This window comes from Oncorhynchus keta, chromosome 24 (genome assembly GCF_023373465.1).
Source record: "Oncorhynchus keta strain PuntledgeMale-10-30-2019 chromosome 24, Oket_V2, whole genome shotgun sequence".
NCBI classification, from domain to species: domain Eukaryota; kingdom Metazoa; phylum Chordata; class Actinopteri; order Salmoniformes; family Salmonidae; genus Oncorhynchus; species Oncorhynchus keta.
In genome coordinates this window covers 23,015,068-23,035,732 of record NC_068444.1, presented here as the reverse complement: position 1 = coordinate 23,035,732, position 20,665 = coordinate 23,015,068, and the positions used below count along the sequence as shown (strand labels likewise).

Below are 20,665 nucleotides of genomic sequence, written 5' to 3'. Positions count from 1 at the left end.
TGTTCAGTATACTGTATAGTACACTACATGACGAAAAGTATGTGGACACCTGATTATCGAACATCTCACTCCAAAATGATGGGCTTGAATATAGAGTTTGTTCCCCCTGTTGCCCCACTCTTCTGATTAGGCTTTCCACTAGATGTTGGAACATTGCTGCGGGAACTTGCTTCCATTCAGCCACAAGAGCATTAGTGAGGTCGGGCACTGATGTTGGGCGATTAAGCCTGGCTCACAGTCGGCATTCCAATTCATCCCAAAGGTGTTCAATGGATTTGAGGTCAGGCCATTCAAGTTGTTCCACACCGATCTCAGCAAACTATTTCTATATGGACCTCGCTTTGTGCAAGGGGGCATTGTCATGCTTAAATAGGAATGGGCCTTCCCCAAACTGTTGCCACAATGTTGGAAGCACACTATTCTCTAGAATGCTATTGTATGCTGTTAAGATTTCCCTTCATTGAAACTAAGGGGCCCGAATAATGAAAAACAGCCCCAGACCCTTATTCCTCCTCCACCAAACATTACAGTTGGCACTATGCATTGGGGCAGGTAGCGTTCTCCTGGCATCCGCCAAACCCAGATTAATCCGTCGGACTGCCAGATGGTGAAGCGTGATTCATCACTCCAGAGAAAGCATTTCCACTGCTCCAGAGTCCAATGGGGGCGAGCTTTACACCACTCCAGCCGACATTTGGCATTGCTCATGGTGATCTTCAGCTTGTGTGCGGCTGCTCGGCCATGGAAAACCATTTCATGAAGCTCCCGACGAACATTTCTTGTGCTGACGTTACATCCAGAGGCAGTTTGGAACTCGGTAGTTCCGGGTGACCCCTCCTGTCTCAGCCTCCAGTATTTATGCTGCAGTAGTTTGTGTCGGGGGCTAGGGTCAGTTTGTTATATCTGGAGTACTTCTCCTGTCCTATTCGGTGTCCTGTGTGAATCTAAGTGTGCGTTCTCTAATTCTCTCCTTCTTTCTTTCTCTCTCTCGGAGGACCTGAGCCCTAGGACCATGCCCCAGGACTACCTGACATGATGACTCCTTGCTGTCCCCAGTCCACCTGACTGTGCTGCTGCTCCAGTTTCAACTGTTCTGCCTTATTATTATTCGACCATGCTGGTCATTTATGAACATTTGAACATCTTGGCCATGTTCTGTTATAATCTCCACCCGGCACAGCCAGAAGAGGACTGGCCACCCCACATAGCCTGGTTCCTCTCTAGGTTTCTTCCTAGGTTTTGGCCTTTCTAGGGAGTTTTTCCCAGCCACCGTGCTTCTACACCTGCATTGCTTGCTGTTTGGGGTTTTAGGCTGGGTTTCTGTACAGCACTTTGAGATATCAGCTGATGTACGAAGGGCTATATAAATAAATTTGATTTGATTTGGTAGTGAGTGTTGCAAACGAGTACAGACAACTTTTACGTGTTACATGCTTTAGCACTCAGCCGTTCCGTTTTTGTGAGCTTGTGTGGCCTACCACTTCGCGGCTGAGCCATTGTTACTCCTAGACGTTACCATTTCACAATAACAGCACTAGCAGTTGACTGGGGAAGATGTAGCAGGGCAGAAATTTGACGAACTAACTTGTTGGAAAGGTGGCATCCTATAGCGGTGCCACGAGTCACTGAGCTGTTCAGTAAAGGCCATTCTACTACCAATGTTTGTCTGTGGAGATAGGATGGCTGTGTGCTCGATTTTATACACCTGCCAGCAATGGGTTTGGTGGAAATAGCCAAATCCACGAGGGGTGTCCACATACTTTTGTATATATATATGTATGTATCAGATAACTGGTGGGTTAGGTTCAGATAAAGAGGAAGTAGTGGAAGTGTCTCGGAGTATGTTTAGAGGGGTGGGGTGCCCCGCTGACTAGGGGAAGGGGACAGAGAGAGTGGCAGAGACCGGGTAGACTGCCCACCCCTCGCCTCCCCTCCCTAAGGCCCAACCTCCATTGTTCAGCAGTGACCCCACCCGCACAAAACAGGAGGGGGTCACCAGTTCACCATATAATGAACCTGATTTGAGGTCAGAGGTCACGACCCCAACGTATGTTAGACGTCGTCATTTCTAAACTCACATTCTTTCTCACCACACACACAATCTGCTCCCGTTACAAAAGACAGGTCAATGGAAGCATTATGTCATTGTGGTCAATAGACTAGAAAGTGTTTTTACAAACTCAAACTTGTATAACCTTCACATCTGTGTCCTTACAATGGATTTGTGAAGTGACATTTCTTGTAAAGCAAGAAAATGAGTCTGAAACCATCTTAGATAAGTGCGGGAAGTGATTAGTGGAACAATGAGACTGAAAAAGGAGAGGAAAACTAGAAGCTTTATCTCATCTGTACAAAACAGTACAAGGGCCTTATCATCACCCATCTGCATGAAATCCCTATTCTCTACAGCGGCCTATCCCCTACACATCACCAACTATACCAAAGCTCTGTTCTCTACATGTATTACCTCAGCACACCACATAACACACACATAGACTAAGGTCGGAGTTCACTCAGGAAGCTGATCTGGTGTTTTCCCATTGGAGGGAGCCAGAGATACCTCAGAGATAGACTATTACTACTGAGCCTTACTGTATCTCCTTCTGCTGGTACAGCCTGCTTCCTGTTACCAGCACAGAGAGGGACTTTCTTTCTCCATAGATGGAGGTCAATGTATCCTTCCACATACAGTACATGTCCCCGAATGTACTCTCACTGTTTCCCAAAGCATTATTAATCCCATCACACTGAGGCTAAGTGCCCACTGTGATGCACTGTCCTGCCCCCTGTTTTGTTACTGAAATCAAGTGTATTTATTTTATTGTTTTATTCCAGTCTGGAATTCTAAACCCAGGTCACAATGTTCTGTGTGTGACACAGTCAGGCCCATCAGTCGGGTCAGTCAGTCAGGCCATGCTGTGCACCGCTCCACTCCATCCCGCTCTGCTCCCCTCTCCTCCATCCTGCACCACTCCCCTCCCCTCTCCTCTATCCTGCACCCCTCCCCTCTCCTCCATCCTGCACCGCTCCCCTCTCCTCCATCCTGCACCGCTCCCCTCTCCTCCATCCCGCTCCGCTCCCCTCCCCTCCACCCTGCTCTGCTCCACTCCCCTCTCCTCCATCCTGCACCCCTCTCCTCCATCTCGCTCCGCTCCCCTCTCCTCCAGCCCGCTCCCCTCTCCTCCATCCTGCACCGCTCCCCTCTCCTCCACCCCGCTCCGCTCCCCTCTCCTCCATCCCGGTCCGCTCTCCTCCATCCTGCGCCGCTCCCCTCTCCTCCATCCTGCACCGCTCCCCTCTCCTCCATCCCGCTCCGCTCCCCTCCACCCTGCTCTGCTCCACTCCCCTCTCCTCCATCCTGCACCCCTCTCCTCCATCTCGCTCCGCTCCCCTCTCCTCCAGCCCGCTCCCCTCTACTCCATCAGCTCAGCTCCGCTCCTCTCTCCTCCAGCCCGCTCCGCTCCCCTCTCCTCCACCCTGCTCCGCTCCCCTCTCCTCCATCCCGCTCCGCTCCCCTCTCCTCCATCCCGCTCCCCTCTCCTCTCCTCCATCCTGCTCCCCTCTACTCCATCACGCTCCACTCCCCTCTCCTCCAGCCCGCTCCACTCCCCTCTCCTCCATCCCGCTCCGCTCCCCTCTCCTCCAGCCCGCTCCACTCCCCTCTACTCCATCACGCTCCACTCCCCTCTCCTCCATCACGCTCCACTCCCCTCTACTCCATCACGCTCCACTCCCCTCTCCTTCAGCCCGCTCCACTCCCCTCTCCTCCAGCCCGCTCCACTCCCCTCTACTCCATCACGCTCCACTCCACTCCCCTCTCCTCCAGCCCGCTCCCCTCTCCTCCAGTCCGCTCCACTCCCCTCTCCTCCAGCCCGCTCCACTCCCCTCTCCTCCATCACGCTCCACTCCACTCCCCTCTCCTCCAGCCCACTCCCCTCTCCTCCAGTCCGCTCCACTCCCCTCTCCTCCAGCCCGCTCCGCTCCCCTCTCCTCCATCCCACTCCGCTCCCCTCTACTCCATCACGCTCCACTCCCCTCTACTCCATCACGCTCCACTCCCTCTCCTCCATCCTGCACCCCTCTCCTCCAGCCCGCTCCACTCCCCTCTCCTCCATCCCGCTCCGCTCTGCTCTCCTCCATCCCGCTCCGCTCCCCTCTCCTCCATCCCGCTCCGCTCCCCTCTCCTCCATCCCGCTCCACTCCCCTCTCCTCCATCCCGCTCCCCTCTCCTCCATTCCACTCCCCTCTCCTCCAGCCCGCTCCTCTCCCCTCCAGCCCGCTCCACTCCCCTCTCCTCCATCCCGCTCCGCTCCCCTCTACTCCATCACGCTCCCCTCTCCTCCATCCCGCTCCGCTCCCCCCTCCTCCATCCCGCTCCGCTCCCCTCTACTCCATTCCACTCCGCTCCCCTCTACTCCATCACGCTCCACTCCCCTCTACTCCATCACGCTCCACTCTCCTCCAGCCCGCTCCACTCCCCTCTCCTCCATCCCACTCCGCTCCCCTCTACTCCATCACGCTCCACTCCCCTCTCCTCCATCCTGCACCCCTCTCCTCCAGCCCGCTCCACTCCCCTCTCCTCCACCCTGCTCCGCTCCCCTCTACTCCATCCCGCTCCGCTCCCCTCTCCTCCAGCCCGCTCCACTCCCCTCTCCTCCAGCCCGCTCCCCTCTCCTCCATTCCGCTCCACTCCCCCCTCCTCCAGCCCGCTCCACTCCCCTCTCCTCCATCCCGCTCCGCTCCCCTCTCCTCCATCCCGCTCCGCTCCCCTCTCCTCTATCACGCTCCACTCCCCTCTACTCCATCACGCACCCCTCTCCTCCATCCCGCTCCACTCCCCTCTCCTCCATCCCGCTCCCCTCTCCTCCATTCCACTTCCCTCTCCTCCAGCCCGCTCCACTCCCCTCTCCTCCATCCCGCTCCCCTCTACTCCATCACGCTCCGCTCCCCTCTCCTCCAGCCCGCTCCACTCCCCCCTCCATCCCGCTCCGCTCCCCTCTACTCCACTCCGCTCCCCTCTACTCCATCACGCTCCACTCCCCTCTACTCCATCACGCTCCACTCTCCTCCAGCCCGCTCCACTCCCCTCTCCTCCATCCCACTCCGCTCCCCTCTACTCCATCACGCTCCACTCCCCTCTCCTCCATCCTGGACCCCTCTCCTCCAGCCCGCTCCACTCCCCTCTCCTCCATCCCGCTCCGCTCCCCTCTACTCCATCCCGCTCCTCTCTCCCCTCCTCCAGCCCGCTCCACTCTCCCCTCCTCCAGCCCACTCCACTCCCCTCTCCTCCATCCCGCTCCCCTCTCCTCCATTCCGCTCCACTCCCCCCTCTCCTCCAGCCCGCTCCCCTCTCCTCCAGCCCGCTCCACTCCCCTCTACTCCATCACGCTCCGCTCCCCTCTACTCCATCACGCTCCACTCCCCTCTACTCCATCACGCTCCGCTCCCCTCTACTCCATCACGCTCCACTCCCCTCTACTCCATCACGCTCCACTCCCCTCTACTCCATCACGCTCCACTCCCCTCTACTCCATCACGCTCCGCTCCCCTCTCCTCCATCCCGCTCCGCTCCCCTCTCCTCCATCCCGCTCCGCTCCCCTCTCCTCCAGCCCGCTCCACTCCCCCCTCCTCCATTCCGCTCTGCTCCAGCCCGCTCCGCTCCACACGGATTTCCTACAGAAGAGACAGATTTGCATAGGGAAGGTCACCAGCTAACGTGATTGGAAAGTTTCCCCCAGATTGCAGCGCTGCGAGCCAGTAGGGGCTTTGTGTTGGATTATGCTAGATCTGGGTTGTATTGTTGCATTTAGTCAAATTACTTTAGCACTCATTTGGGATAATATTGGTCCTGACAGAGGCTATTGTGATTAGAGTGACGGCTGCTTTGGGTGTGATTGGAGGGGGAGGGTGAGGGGGGTGACTGAAGCCCAGCATGGTGCTGATCTGACCGTGAGTGCGTTACCAGGGTGATCACCGTAGGCAACGAGGCGTGCATGAACACAAGTCTGTTTCCTCTTCTCATCTCCTGCTCAATGACGCTCCTGTCACCCGTCTCCCCAAAGAGAGGACAAACATGAGTGGCCACGTTAACACACACACAGTCTCTGTCTGTCAAACTCACTCGCTCTCACTCATATTTGAATACAATTACACTCCCCTTCCTCCACTTTCTCACACAGGTTTAATCACTTAAATATTAATATCACCTTTATATTCCTTATATTCTCATCTGAATTTAAACAATTTATCTTAACTCATCCTACAAACAGGCAGATACAGTATATGATCTCATTCCAAGCCCTCCACCTTAGTCTTGCCATCTCTTTTTAAATCTCTTATTCCGTTTCATCTAAAGGAGTTTTACATACATTGCACCAGTGTTCAATGATCTGATAATGGTCATTGCTGAGTAATGACATATGATAGCTTTTTGAGTTCCCTTAGACTTGCAAAAAACTCCAACAATTATTCAAATGTCACTAGGTTTGTACAGTTTTATATCATGTCACTGTTGAGGGTTGGGGATTAAAATGATGGTTGTTACTCTTGTAAATTATATAAATTGAATGTTGTTTTTTCACTTCCTAACATTATCATATTTTATTTAAGTAAATACAACGAGCTCCAATGGTATTGGGACAGTTACATTTTTTGTTTTATTTTGGCTCTGTACTCCAGCACATTTGAAATGAAACAATGACTGAGGTTCAATTGGTGCCCCCCCGTTTTGCCATCAGAACAGCCTCAATTCGATGGGGCATGAACTCTACAAGGTGTAGAAAGCGTTCCACAGGGATGCTGGCCCATGTTGGCTCCGAGACTTTAACTGGTGTGTCAAGTTAGCTTGGTGGTGGACCATTCTTGATACACACAGGAAACTGTTGAGCGTGAAAAGCCCAGCAGCGTTGCAAGTTCTTGACACAAACCCAGTGCGCCTGTCACCTACTACCATACCCATTTTCTAAGGCACTTCAATATTTTGTCTTGCACATTCACCCTCTGAATGGCACATACAAAATCCATGTCTCAGTTGTCTCAAGACTTCCTTCTTTAACCGGTCTCCTCCCCTTCATGATTTAAAAAGTGACATCAATAAGGGATCATAGTATTCACCTAGTCAGTCTATGTCATGGAAAGAGCAATGTTTTGTAAAATGATTTTTTAAATAATATGTATTAACTTTTATTCAGGATAGCCCAATTGAGACCAGGGTCTCATTCCCAATCATGTCCTGAGTAGAAACATTTTCCACAACAGGAAGAACAATTTAGATTACATTTAAAACAAGAAGAATAAAAATAACCACAAGGCACAACCTCAAGGCCACAACAAATGAACCATTCAAATCGATCCTCAATGAATTCATTCAACACTAGAGTCCTAAACTGCCCTAGTGGCACCAGGGAATCATTTTGTACATTATTCCAACAATGGGGGGCACTAAAACTAAAGGAGGATTTACCTCAAGTTAACCAATCCTGCGAGTGGGTTTGGTAGCTCATTCTTTTATACATTAGCAACGAAGTTAGGTAAGTTGGAAGCTTGTGTGGTAGGGCTTTGTAAACAAAAAGGAAGTCAGGAATTGTTATATGGGACTTTAATGAGGACCAGCCAAACTTTTTGATACAGGATGCAGCGGTGAGTATTAAAACTGTCACCAGTGATCTAACGAACGGTGCTGTGGTGGACGGCATCCAAAGGTTTAGGAGTAGTGGCTGCTGCAATCTGGTAAATGCTGTTGCCATAATCAAGGACTGTCAGGAAAGTTGATTGTACAACCTGCTTCCTGCGAATTTAGGGAGATAGATCTTTTTATATATATATTTTTTTAAACACACTTTGAATCTTAGCTTTTTAACAAACTCATCCATATGCTTTTTAAACATGATGTCTTTGTCAATTGAAATGCCCAGATATTTGTAGGCGGGAACCCGATCAATGGGAGGACCATCCAATGAATAAATATGTAGAACTAGAGAACATGATGTATTTCATCTTGCCCGCATTAAGTACACATTTTAAACCAGCCAGGGCTTTCTGTAAGGTAACCAGGTCAGATTGCAGCTCTCACATAGCCTGGTCAACAGTTGACTAATGGCATACATAACAGTGTCATATTGAATATTAGAAGTTGTATTAAAGTAGTCAAAAGTTTAGTATTTGGTCCCATATTTCTAGCACACAATGACTACATCATGCTTGAGACTTTACAAACTTGTTGGATGCACATGCTGTTTGTTTTGGTTGTGTTTCAGATTATTTTGTGCCCAATAGGAATTAATGGCAAATAATGTATTGTGTCATTTTCATTGTAAATAAGAGTAGAGAGAGAGTTCAGAAAGTTTTCAGACCCCTTTGCTTTTTCCACATTTTGTAACATTACAGCGTTATTCTAAAATTGACCCTTTGCTATGAGACTCGAAATTGAGCCCAGGTGCTTCCTGTTTCCATTGATCATCCTTGAGATGTTTCTACAACTTCATTGGAGTGCACCTGTGGTAAATCCAATTGATTGGAAAGGCACACACCTGTCTATATACGGTCCCACAGTTGACAGTGCATGTCAGAGGAAAGATCAAGCCATTAGGTCGAAGGAATTGTTGGTAGAGCTCCGAGACAGGATTGTGTGGAAGCACAGATCTGGGGAAGGGTACCAAAAAATGTCTGCAGCATTAAAGGTCCCCAAGAATACAGTGGCCTCCATTATTCTTAAATGGAAGAAGTTTGGAACCACCAAGACTCTTCCTAGAGCTGGCCGCCCAACCAAGCTGAGCAATCCGGGGAGTAGGGCCTTGGTCAGGGAGGTGACCAAGAACCCGATGGTCTCTCTGACAGAGACCTTACAGAAGGACAAATATCTGCAGAGCGAAGGTTCACCTTCCAACAGGACAAGGACCCTAAGCACACAGCCAAGACAACGCAGGAGTGTCTTCGGGACAAGTCTCAATGTCCTTGAGTGGCCCAGCCAGAGCCCGGACTTGAACCCGATCTAACATTTCTGGAGAGACCTGAAAACAGCTGTGCAGTGACGCTCCCCATCCAGCCTGACAGAGCTGGAGAGGATCTGCAGAGATGAATCGAAGAAATTAATCGTCATACCCAAGAAGACTCAAGAATGTAATCGCTGCCAAAGGTGCTTCAAGAAAGTACTGAGTAAAGAATAAATTGACCCCCAATTTTTTTTTGTGTTTTTCCTTTGTCATTATGGGGTATTGTGTGTAGATTGAGGGGGGGGGGGGACAATTTAATCCATTTTAAAATAATGCTGTAACATTACAAAATGTGGAAAAAGTCAAGGGGTCTGAATACTTTCTGACTGCACCTATATGTTTCTAAACCATGATTATGGATACTGAATGGTGAATAATGATGAGTGAGAAAGTTACATATGCACAATCATACCCCCCAAAAATGCTAACTTCCCTGTAATGGTGAGACGTTAGCATGTCTTGGAGGTATGATATTTGTGCATTCTCACTCATCATTATTCATGATTCATTCAGGATTATCCGTAATGATGGTAGCATCCACATTCATGTAGAAGTGTTTAGAAACATATTCTATTCTTATTTAAGTGACACTTATAAAAGTGACACAAATGGCACTACATTATTTACCATTAATTTATATCGGGTACAAAATAATCTGAAACACAACCAAAACAAACAGCAAATGCATCCAACAATTGTTTTTGTCACAAGCTTGATATAGTCATTGAGTGCTATGAATATTGGACAAATACTTTTGACTACTTTAATACAACTTTAAGTGAGTTTGTCCTTATACTTTTACTCCCCAAAAATGGGGGGACATGTACAAAAAGTGGCGTAATTTCTAAACAGTTCACCTGATATGGATGAGAATACCCTCAAATTAAAGCTGACAGTCTGCACCTAATTTCATATCCAAAGTACAGAGCCAAAACAACAGCTAGCTCACTGTACATGAATACAGATAATTATTTTGTATACTTGTATACTTTCAAATCATTGTTTTGAAAAATCGAGATCTGTTAGCGATTTGAAGTGTGTTTGTGTGTCATATGTTTGATGATATCTGTGTACATTTTAGACTTTGATCAAAATAAAGGGAGGAGAATATAAATAAATAAATTAATTTTACTCATGCAAATTGTTTTTCTTCTGTTTGTGGGTTTATTTGTAAACAAAGGAAAATAAATAGCCTCCTAGTTTATCTTGAGTCACTATCGCTAGAATGCATTCTAATCTATCTCTTTCTCCCCCTCTATTTCTCCCCCCCTCCCTCCTCCCCCTCCTCTCTCCCACCCTCCTCAGCTTGTTTCTGGACCAGTACAGAGGCAGCCTGGTTGATGCAATAAGGAGATTACTGCGACCAGACGTAAGTGTGTTTCAATTCACTCTGCAGCAACGGACTCCCCCGTAATTAGGCTTCACCCAGTGATTGAGACAGTAATGGAATGGCAGGATTAATATCATGTAATACTTTAGTACTTATTGTGTACAACTTGAATGGAGTCCTATAATCTATTTAATGCTTTCCCCTAATCATAAAGCAGGGAACTTCTCATATTTGCCCCTGGTGATAAGAGACACGCTACGAGAGGCAAAGTAAATGAAAAAAGGCTTCAAAGATAATGTGTGATTTCTATTTATCTGTCTGGCTTTTTCAAGTATTGGCTTTGATAGGAAATGTCTTTATATTAAAAGAGGAGGGTGAAAGGGAGAAGAGGAGGAGAGGAGGGGGTGTGAAAGTGCTGACGTGGTAACGGTGGAGGGTCCATGATCTTTGTAATCCATTCAGAGACAAGGAAGTGGTACTGATCCAAAACACTACAGTTTGAACCCCTTGCCCCATCTCTTTCCTCCTCTTCTTCACCCTCCCTCTATCCCTCTTTCCTCCCTGGGTGTCCAGAGGGTATAGATAGATACACAGGTCCCCCTCTAGAGTAATGTTTTACTTAAATGTCCTCTAAGTTCACTGTAAATCATGTATTATGGCCGGTTTACCAGATGTACACGTCTAATGTATGCAGTCCAGAGCAGGTTTAATCAGCACAGCTCTCTACACTTATCCTGTATCCTTCTATTATCTGATATGTTGTTGGTTTGGAACTTTCTCCCTCTTTTTTACAAGACCACCATCCACATATTGACTATACTCACTCCCTTCATTTGAATGCAATGGCTTTTGATGCCTTGTTTATCTCTAGTTATAATGCAGATAATTGAGATTAGGTAAAATTAGTCTTTAGACCTAATTTCCCTCTTTAATCTATCTCACCCTAAAACCACAGTACCACAGACTGGCCCCTGAACAGATTCCACAACAGATTGACAAAACAATTCATTTCTACTACTAATGATGTTAATTTGTTTTTCCAACATGGAGGCGTGCCATCCCCATCCTAATCAGCCCATTACAGTGGAATTGTTTTTTAGTTTTGTTTTTTAGGGCTGATGTTTTTTTGGGGCGGGGGGATTCTGACTCCTCAAACAGATGAAAAAACAGCTGTCAAAACCAGCTCATCCCCCTGTTATTCTTGTTTTTTATGTTTATTTTGTTTGTACTGCTGTCTGCCTTCCCATCCTCCAATTTAATTAAAACAAATAATATGATAAAAAATATGAAATAATATTTAAAGCCGAAGGATTTCAAAGAAACTTTGAACCTGGAGCTAATCCCCTTACTGCTGGTGGTCTGACTGTGCTAGCTGTACTGGTTCATCTAGAAAGTGTGGATGCGTTTCAGCCATTGATTGGATTAGGTGTTTTTTAATATTTTAGTTTATTATCTAATATAATACCTGGGAGAAATCAAATAGAATGGAATCACAATAATACAGATGGCCACTCACTGGCTGACTCCCTGGCTGGCTGAAAGGAGAGGAGAGCAGAGTGGTCAGAGCTAAGAGTTCAGCCTGGACACAGGAGAGGCAGGACTCAAATAACTGGGTCCACACGCACAAACACACACACAAACACACACATACACTGAGTGAACGAACGGGTGCAGGGTGTCATTGATTGATTAGCATAGGGAGAATGGCTGGGCTCCTTTTGACAACCCAAGATTAGGGCTCAGCCCAGGGCTTAAATTGCTTACCTTCCTCTGGCTAAGGAAGGCTCGGCTTTCAAAATACAGGTCTGTCACCTGGACCCAACGCTGTCTACTTGGGGAATGATAATGCATATAAACAATTAAGGAGGAGAGGAGGAGAGAGGGAGGCTGGAGGAGAGAGAGATGGAAAGAAAATGAGAGAAGGGGAGATGGATAGGGAGGGAGAAAAATAGATGGTGGGATGGACAAAGAGTGGATGAATCCCTTGACTAATAGGTCATTGTAATCTATGCGCTGTTGAAAATGGTGTTTTACCAGAGACACAACTCTCCTCTAGCTATAGCCTACCTGCTGAAAGGGGCTGGCAATAGATTTGATTTTGATTGTTTAAATCAAACTTTATTTGTCACATGCGCCGAATACAGCAAGTGTAGACTTTACCGTGAAATGATTACTTACAAGCCCTTAACCAACAGTGCAGTTCAAGAAGAGTTAAGAAAATATTTACCAAGTAGACTAAAATAAAAAGGTATAATAAAAAGTAACACAATAACATAACAATAACGAGGCTGTATACAGTCGGTACCAGTACCGAGTCAGTGTGCGGGGGTACAGGTTACTTGAGGTAATTTGTACAGGGTAGGGTTGAAGTGACTATGCATAGATAATAAACAGTGAGTAGCAGCAGTGTACAAACACACAAATGTAATAGTCCGGTGGCCATTTGATTAATTGTTCAGCCGTCTTTTTGCTTGGAGGTAGAAGCTGTTAAGGAGCCTTTTGGTCCTAGACTTGGCACTCTAGTACCGCTTGCCATGCAGTAGCAGAGAAAACAGTCTATGACTTGTGTGACTGGAGTCTCTGACAATTTTAGGGGCTTTCCTCTGTCACCACCTATTATATAGGTCCTGGATTGCAGAAAGCTTGGCCCCAGTGATGTACTGGGCTGTACACACTGCCCTCTGTAGTGCCTTGTGGTCAGATGCCGAGCAGTTGCCATACCAGACGGTGATACAACCGCTCAGGATGCTCTCGATGATGCCGCTTCAGACAGTTTTGAGGATCTGGGGACCCATGCCAAATATTTGAAGTCTCCTGAGGGGGAAAAGGCTTTGTTGTGTCCTCTTCACGACCGGCTTGGTGTGTTTGGACCATGATAGTTCGTTGGTGATGTGGAAAGCAAGAAACTTGAAATCCTCGACCCGCCTACTACAGCCCCGTTGATGTTAATGGGGGCCTGCTCGCCCTGCCTTTTCGGGTAGTCCACGATCAGCTCCTTTGTCTTCTCACATTGAGGGAGAGGTTGTTGTCCTGGCACAACACGGCCAGTTCTCTGACCTCCGCCCTATAGGCTGTCTCAACGTTGTCGGTGATCAGGCCTACCACTGTTGGGTCGTCAGCAAATGAAATGATGGTGTTGGAGTTGTCGTTGGCCATGCAGTTGTGGGCGAACAGGGAGTACAGGAGGGGACTAAGTTCACACCCCTGAGGGGCCCCAGTGATGAGGATCAGCGTGGCAGGCGTGTTGTTGCCTACCCTTACCACCTAGGGGTGGCCCGTCAGGAAGTCCAGGATCCAGTTGCAGAGGGAGGTGTTTAGTCCCAGGGTCCTTATCTTAGTGATGAGCTTCATGGGCACTATGGTGTTGAACGCTCTGCTGTAGTCAATGAACATCATTCTCACATAGGTGTTCCTTGTCCGGGTGGGGAAGGGCAGTGTGGAGTGCGATTGAGATTGCGTCATCTGTGGATCTGTTGGCTACCAACGTGAGTGCTACGGGGCAGTAATCGTTTAGGCAGATTACCATTGCTTCCTTGGGTACAGGGACTATGGAGGTCTGCTTGAAACATGTAGGTATTACAGACCCAGTCAGGGAGAGGCTGAAAATGTAAGTGAAGACACTTGCCAGTTGGTCCATGCATACTTTGAGTACACGTCCTGGTAATCCATATGGTTCCGCGGATTTGTGAATGTTGACCTGTTTAAAGGTCTTGCTCACATCGGCTACCGAGTGCGTTTTCACACAGTCGTCCAGAACAGCTGGTGCTCTTGTGCGTGCTTCAGTGTTGCTTGCCTCGAAGCAAGCATAAAATGCATTTAGCTCGTCTGGTAGGCTCGCATCACTGGACAGCTCATGTCTGGGTTTTCCTTTTGTAGTCCGTAATAGTTTTCAAGCCCTGCCACATCCAACGAGCGTCAGAGCTGGTGTAGTAGGATTCAATCTTAGTCCTGTATTGACGCTTTGCTTGTTTGATGGTTCATCTGTGGGCATAGCAGGATTTCTTATAAGAGTCCGGATTAGTGTCCCGCTCCTTGAAAGCGGCAGCTCTAGCCTTTAGCTCGATGCGGATTGTTGCCTGTAATCATCTGACCACTTCCGTATTGAGCGGTCACTGGTACTTCCTGCTTTAGTTTTTTCTTGTAAGCAGGAATCAGGAGGATAGAATTATGGTCAGATTTGCCAAATGTCAGGATTGTATGCATCTCTGTGTGTGGAGTAAAGTTGGTGTAGAGTTTTTTTGGTCCTCTGGTTGCACATGTGACATTCTGGTAAAAACTTGGTAAAACTAATTTAAGTTTGCCTGCATTAAAGTCCCCGGCCACTAGGAGCGTCACTTCTGGGTGAACATTTTCTTGTTTGCTTATGGCGTTATAGAGTTGGTTGAGTGCGCTCTTAGTGCCAGCATCAGTCTGTGGTGGTAAATAGATGGCTACAAATATAGATGAGAACTCTCTTGGTAGATAGTGTGGTCTACAGCTTATCATAAGGTACTCAGATGAGCAATACCTTGAGACTTCTTTAAAGGTTCACCATCTGCAATAGTTTTGGTAGTTTTGCTTTAGACAATCAGTGTACAAAACATTAAGAACACCTGTTCTTTCCATGACATAGACTGACCAGGTGAATCCAGGTGAAAGCTATGATCCCTTATTGATGTCACCTGTTAAATACACTTCAATCAGTGTAGATGAAGGGGAGAAGACACGATAAAGAAGGATTTTCAAGCCTTGAGACAATTGAGACATGGATTGTGTATGTGTGCCATTCAGAGGGAGAATGGGCCAGACAAAATATTTAAGTGCCTTTGAACTGGGTATGGTAGTAGGTGCCAGGTGTTTTTCACATCAACAGTTTCCTGTGTGTATCAATAATGGTCCACCACCCAAAGGACATCCAGCCAACAGCATCCCTGTGGAACGCTTTGAACACCTTTAAGAGTCCATGACCCGACAAATTGAGTCTGTTCTGAGGGTAAAAGGGGGTGCAACTCAATATTAGGGAGATAAATATATACATACAGTGGGGTCCGAAATGATTGACACCCTTAAAGATGAGCAATATATAATACTGAGCTATATTGTATGCTCCAAAAAATTGGGAAGTTATATTATTTAAAACTAATACAATTGGTCAGAGAAAGAGATTTTGTTTATCAAGTAATAGCACATTTTCTCAAAAAGATAGGGGTCAAAATTATTGACACCCCTAAGGATTCTTATAAATAAAGTAGTCAAAAGTTTTTAGTATTTGGTCTCATGTTCCTAGCTTGCAATGACTACATCAAGCTTGTGACTTGCAGTTCGTACCATGATTACCATGATTATGGATAATCCTGAATGAAACGTGAATAATGATGTGACAAAGGTACAGAGGGTCAAATATCATACCCCGAAGACATGCTAACCTCCCCTGTTATTGGTAATGCTGAGAGGTTTGCATGTCTTGGAGGTATGATCTTTGGCCCTCTGTAACTTTCTCACTCATCATTATTCATCCATTTTAATACCCCATTGTAAAACAATAAAATGTGAAGAAATCCAAGGGGGTGTAGTCTTTCTAAATGCACTGTAAAATAATATAATTTACCAATTTGTTTTGCATACAGTATAACTCAGTATTTTTATTATTTATTTTATAAATTCATTATTACTCATATTTACTAAGGGTGTCGATAATTTCAGACTCCACTGTACATACGTACAGTGCTAAAACATATTCACACCCCTTGACCTTTTCCACATTTTGTTGTTACAGCCTGAATTTAAAATTTATTAAATGTAGATTTTCTGTCACTGGCCTACACACAATATCCCATAATGTGAAAGTGGAATTATGTTTTTACAAATGTATACAAATGAATTAAAAGCTGAAATGTCTTGGGTCAATAAGTATTCGACCCCTTTGTCATGGCAAGCATGAACAAGTTCAGGAGTAAACATGTGCTCAACAAGCCACATAATACGTTGCATGGACTCACTCTGTGTGCAATAATAGTTGTTATATGACTAGCTCATCTCTGTACCACACACATTTATCTGTAAGGTCCCTCAGTCGAGCAGTGAATTTCAAACACAGGTTCAACCACAAAGACCAGGGAGGTTTTCTAATGTCTCACAAAGAAGGGCACCTATTGGTAGATGGGTAAAACAAAAAGCAGACATTGAATATCCCTTTGAGCACGATGAAGTTATTAATTACACTTTGGATGGTGTAACAATATGCCCAGTCACTGCAAAGATACAGGTGCCCTTCCTAACTCGGTTGATGGAGAGGAAGGAAACCACTCAGGGATTTCACCATAAGGCCAATGTTGACTTTAAAACAGTTGCAGAGTTGAATGGCTGTGATAGGAGAAAACTGAGGATGGATCATCAACATTGTAGTTACTCCACAATAATAACCTAAATGACAGAGTGAAAAGAAGGAAGCCTGTACAGAATAACAAGTATTTTTAAATATGCATCCTGTTTGCAATAAGCACTAAATTAAAACTGCAAAGATTGTGGCAAAGAAATTAACTTTATACTGTATCCTGAATACAAAGCGTTGTGTTTGGGGCAAATCCAACACAAGAATAATGTGCAAATATTGTAAAAATCCAGGTATGCAAAGGTCTTAGAGACTTACCCAGTAAGACATCTGTGTCAAAGGTGATTCTAACATCTTTTGACTCAGGGATGTGAAAACTTATGTCAATTAGATATTTCTGTATTTCATTTTCTAAAAATGTGCAAAAAAAATGAAAACATGTTTTCACTTTGTTATTATAAGGTATTGTGTGATGATGGGAGATATTTAAATATGTCATCCATTTTGAATTCAGGTTGTAACCCAACAAAATGTGTAATAAGTCAAAGGGTATGAATACTTTCTGAAGACACTGTACATACATACACACCCACGGTGTAAAGTGTCTGTCTTTGTGAACGACTTAACTTAACTGTACATAACTATGTAATGGATTATACAGTGAAGCTACTTGAAGCTTTCCTAAATTGAAACCACCAATACGTTGTGCATAATACATAATACATAATACATCTCTTTATCTGTATCTCTCTCTGTCTCTCTCGCTCTCTCTTTCTGTTCTCTCTCTCTCACTGTATCTTTCTGTGTCTCTCTCTCTTTCTGTCTGTCTCGCTCTCTCTCTCTGTCTGTCTTTTTAGGGTACAGCCCTGGTGTTTGCCCCCACTAGAGGAGACACTCTGGGGGAGTTCTGTCAGCTGGCCGAGGGGACGGGGCTCCAAGTCTGTCGCTATGAGAAGTATGATGAACAGGTGTGGGATCTCCACTTAAAGGTGAGCGAGACGCCTGGTATTGGAGCTAGAGCCCTGTCTGACAGGCCCTGTCCGAACCCTGAAGAGATGTATTCGGTCCTCCAAACCCTTACAGGGAGGGGTCTCTTGTCGAAAAACATCAAGGGAAGGGTGCTGTCCAAAGTTTATAAAATGTAGGTAGCCCAGGATCTGAGTATAGTGCTGTAAAGGCCTTGCACATTGAGAAAGAACAAGTGCAGTTGCTATATAATCTTAGTGAAAGAGAGAGCGAGGGAGAGAGAAAGAGGCAGTGTTAAGAGCAGCAGTCAGTGTCCAGCTGGTTAATGGAAGCGCGTGGGCGTGGGCGGCGCCTGGCGTGTGGTGGGCATGATGGCAGGCACACTGAGTGGCCCATTCAACTGCCTGGAACCGTCAGAATGGACCGGCCTACTGAAGGGTAAAAGGGTCTGTCAACAGGACTCGGTCTTTCTCCTTTCAGGGGTATTGTATCCTACAATGGAGGTCTGGAGTACTGCTGGTTTTCTGTTATACCTGATAATTTATTGCACCCACCTGGTCTCCCAGGTCTAAATCAATCCCTGATTAGAGCAGTGGAACTGGCTTTGAGCTCCAAACTTGAATTTGAGGTTGCTATTCTATGAGTGATTGAGCTGCAGCCTTTTGAGCTCCCACCATTCTGCAGGGCTGTGGGCGACCAAGGACTGATAATAATAATGTATTGGATTCATTTAGCGCCTTTCTACAGACTGAGGTACTCAAAGTGCTTTACATACAGTAGTAAGCGGGAAACTCTCCTCTCTCTGGCAGTCTGTGAGGTTACCTAGGCCATGAGAAAGTCATTTATTATAATGGTATAAATGGTTCAGTAGAGATTGAATGTGGTTGTGGTTAAAGCTTAAACACACCGGTAGGATTGTCAAACGTTTGCCTGGCAGCAGTACTTAGCATCTCTGAACCTAGTGTCGGCAGTCAATCTCTTTTGTGTTCACACAGCAAAGACGAAGTCGTCAGCTACTAAGCCTTGTTCAAATACTCCAAACCAGAAGGTGGCAGTAGCGTTGTTTGGCAATGCATGTCCGTGTGTGCTGCTTATGGTCTAGATTCCAATGTCAGCTAGCTGCGCTACTGTTGCTATTTTGCAGAAAGCCCTTGTTTATACTAGCCAAATAGCTACAGCTAGATAACTACCTAGCAAGATGACGAAGAAACAATTTAATTCACTCTCCATAATACCATACTGCCAGTGCCAGCCCAGAGTCAAATGTTTAGCTAGCTAACAAATGTAAACATATTCACTAGCTATCACAACATAGCTAGCTAGCTTGCTAAGGACACTGCACTAACTTGGGAGTTTATACAGGCAGCTGTTTCATTTAAACTAGCTAATCCATTGTGATGAATTATAATGTCAATACTAGCTACAGTGGTTAGCTAGCTTGAAGGAAGTATTTAGTGTTGTGTGCATGGCGTCTGTGCACTTAGGTAGCTACCATCCCATAACCTGCATTGCATATGAAGTGTGACTAGCTCATCCGTGGATGTATGAATAAAATGCCCACTTTTTGTATTATTTGTTTTTGTTGGCTCCCCCACATGGGGGTTCGTGCTCTCTGATTGGGTGAAAGTCAAGTTGTTGGCCACTGATGAGCATTGTGATTCTACAAGTAGAAACAGTAGGTTTGTTGCTACCGGGTTGGCACGCAGCAGGTACCGCTTTTGTTCTAGCAAGAGAAGGAACGGCCTCCCACTGTGATAAGTACATACCGGAAGTCTATCAGCAGTGAGATTATCGGTGTGTTTCATGCTTTAGACAGTTAAGGTTGGTTGTCTTTGTCCCTATGGCGTCATGACAGCTATAAATTATATAGACCGACGAGATAACAGACAGACCTACTAGGTAATAGACAGACAGACAGTGGAATATAAAGTGGCACTTAGAAGCCCATTAGTCAGGGGATTAGCCAGCAGGGTGGGGCGGGGTCAGGTTTCTCTCCAATTAGCAGCCTGGTCCTGGGACTGACCTCTAGGTGGAACTTGAGTCAGGGTTCAGCAGTTAGGATGGGAAGATGCAACATTACAGAATGTTCAGGTAATGCCCATGTTGTCAGGTGGGATGGTATAGTTAGTATAGCAGGCAGGCAGCCAGTATCAGGCAGGTGCCCCGTGATCTAAGTCAGTATTCGACGTTCATCCATATCTGAGGAAGTCAGGAGAGGATGTGTGACAGGCCACTAGGGGCAACAGTGAGTGCTTTTACCTTCAAGCAATGGACGGGGATGGTGGATGGGCATAAGCATCTGCCTCTGGTTTCAAAAGTGTTCGAATCCAATGATTAAGTTGTTTTTAATATTTTTGTTTTTAGCCTATCCCTAACCTTAACCCTTATTTTAACCATTCGGGAGTGAATGCCTAACCTTAACAATTCTGAGTGAGTTAATTACTAAACTTAACCTTGAAACGAACACTTAAAAATGTGAGATTTGGAGCAACTTCGAAACATGGATGAACGTCTAATTCTGACATGAGACTGAGAGCTTGTTGGCCAGTATATAGGGTGCCTCCCTTCATAACATGACACAGTATTTACAGTACCAGTCAAACGTTTGGACACAGCTACTCATTCAATTTTTCTACATTGTAAACTATGAAATAACACATATGGAATCATGTAGTAACCCAAAAAAGTGTTAAACAAATCAAAATATATTTTAGATTTTAGATTCTTCCATAGCCACCCTTTGCCTTGATGACAGCTTTGCACACTCTTGGCATTCTGTCAACCAGCTTAACCTGGAATGCTTTTCCAACAGTCTTGAAACAGTTCCCACATATGCTGAGCACTTGTTGAATGATTTTCCTTCACTCTGCGGTCCAACTCACCCGAAACCATATCAATTGAGTTGAGGTCGTGAGATTGTGGAGGCCAGGTCATTTGATGCAGCACTCCATCACTCTCCTTCTTGGTAAAATAGCCCTTACACAGCCTGGAGGTGTGTTGGGTAATTTTCCTGTTGAAAAACAAATCATTGCCCCAATAAGCGCAAACCAGATGGGATGGCGTATCGCT

General features: G+C 46.0%; 1 protein-coding gene across 1 annotated transcript in view; it reads left to right on the top strand.

Annotated features, from left to right (window-relative positions):
• camkmt (calmodulin-lysine N-methyltransferase) overlaps positions 1–20,665 on the top strand; it is a 262,353-nt gene that overhangs the window by 226,065 nt on the left and 15,623 nt on the right. Inside the window, exons 9-10 of the mRNA XM_052477980.1 lie at positions 10,296–10,359; positions 17,488–17,619. Of these exons, the coding sequence (XP_052333940.1) occupies positions 10,296–10,359; positions 17,488–17,619 (196 nt within the window). The remainder of the gene's footprint in view (positions 1–10,295; positions 10,360–17,487; positions 17,620–20,665) is intronic.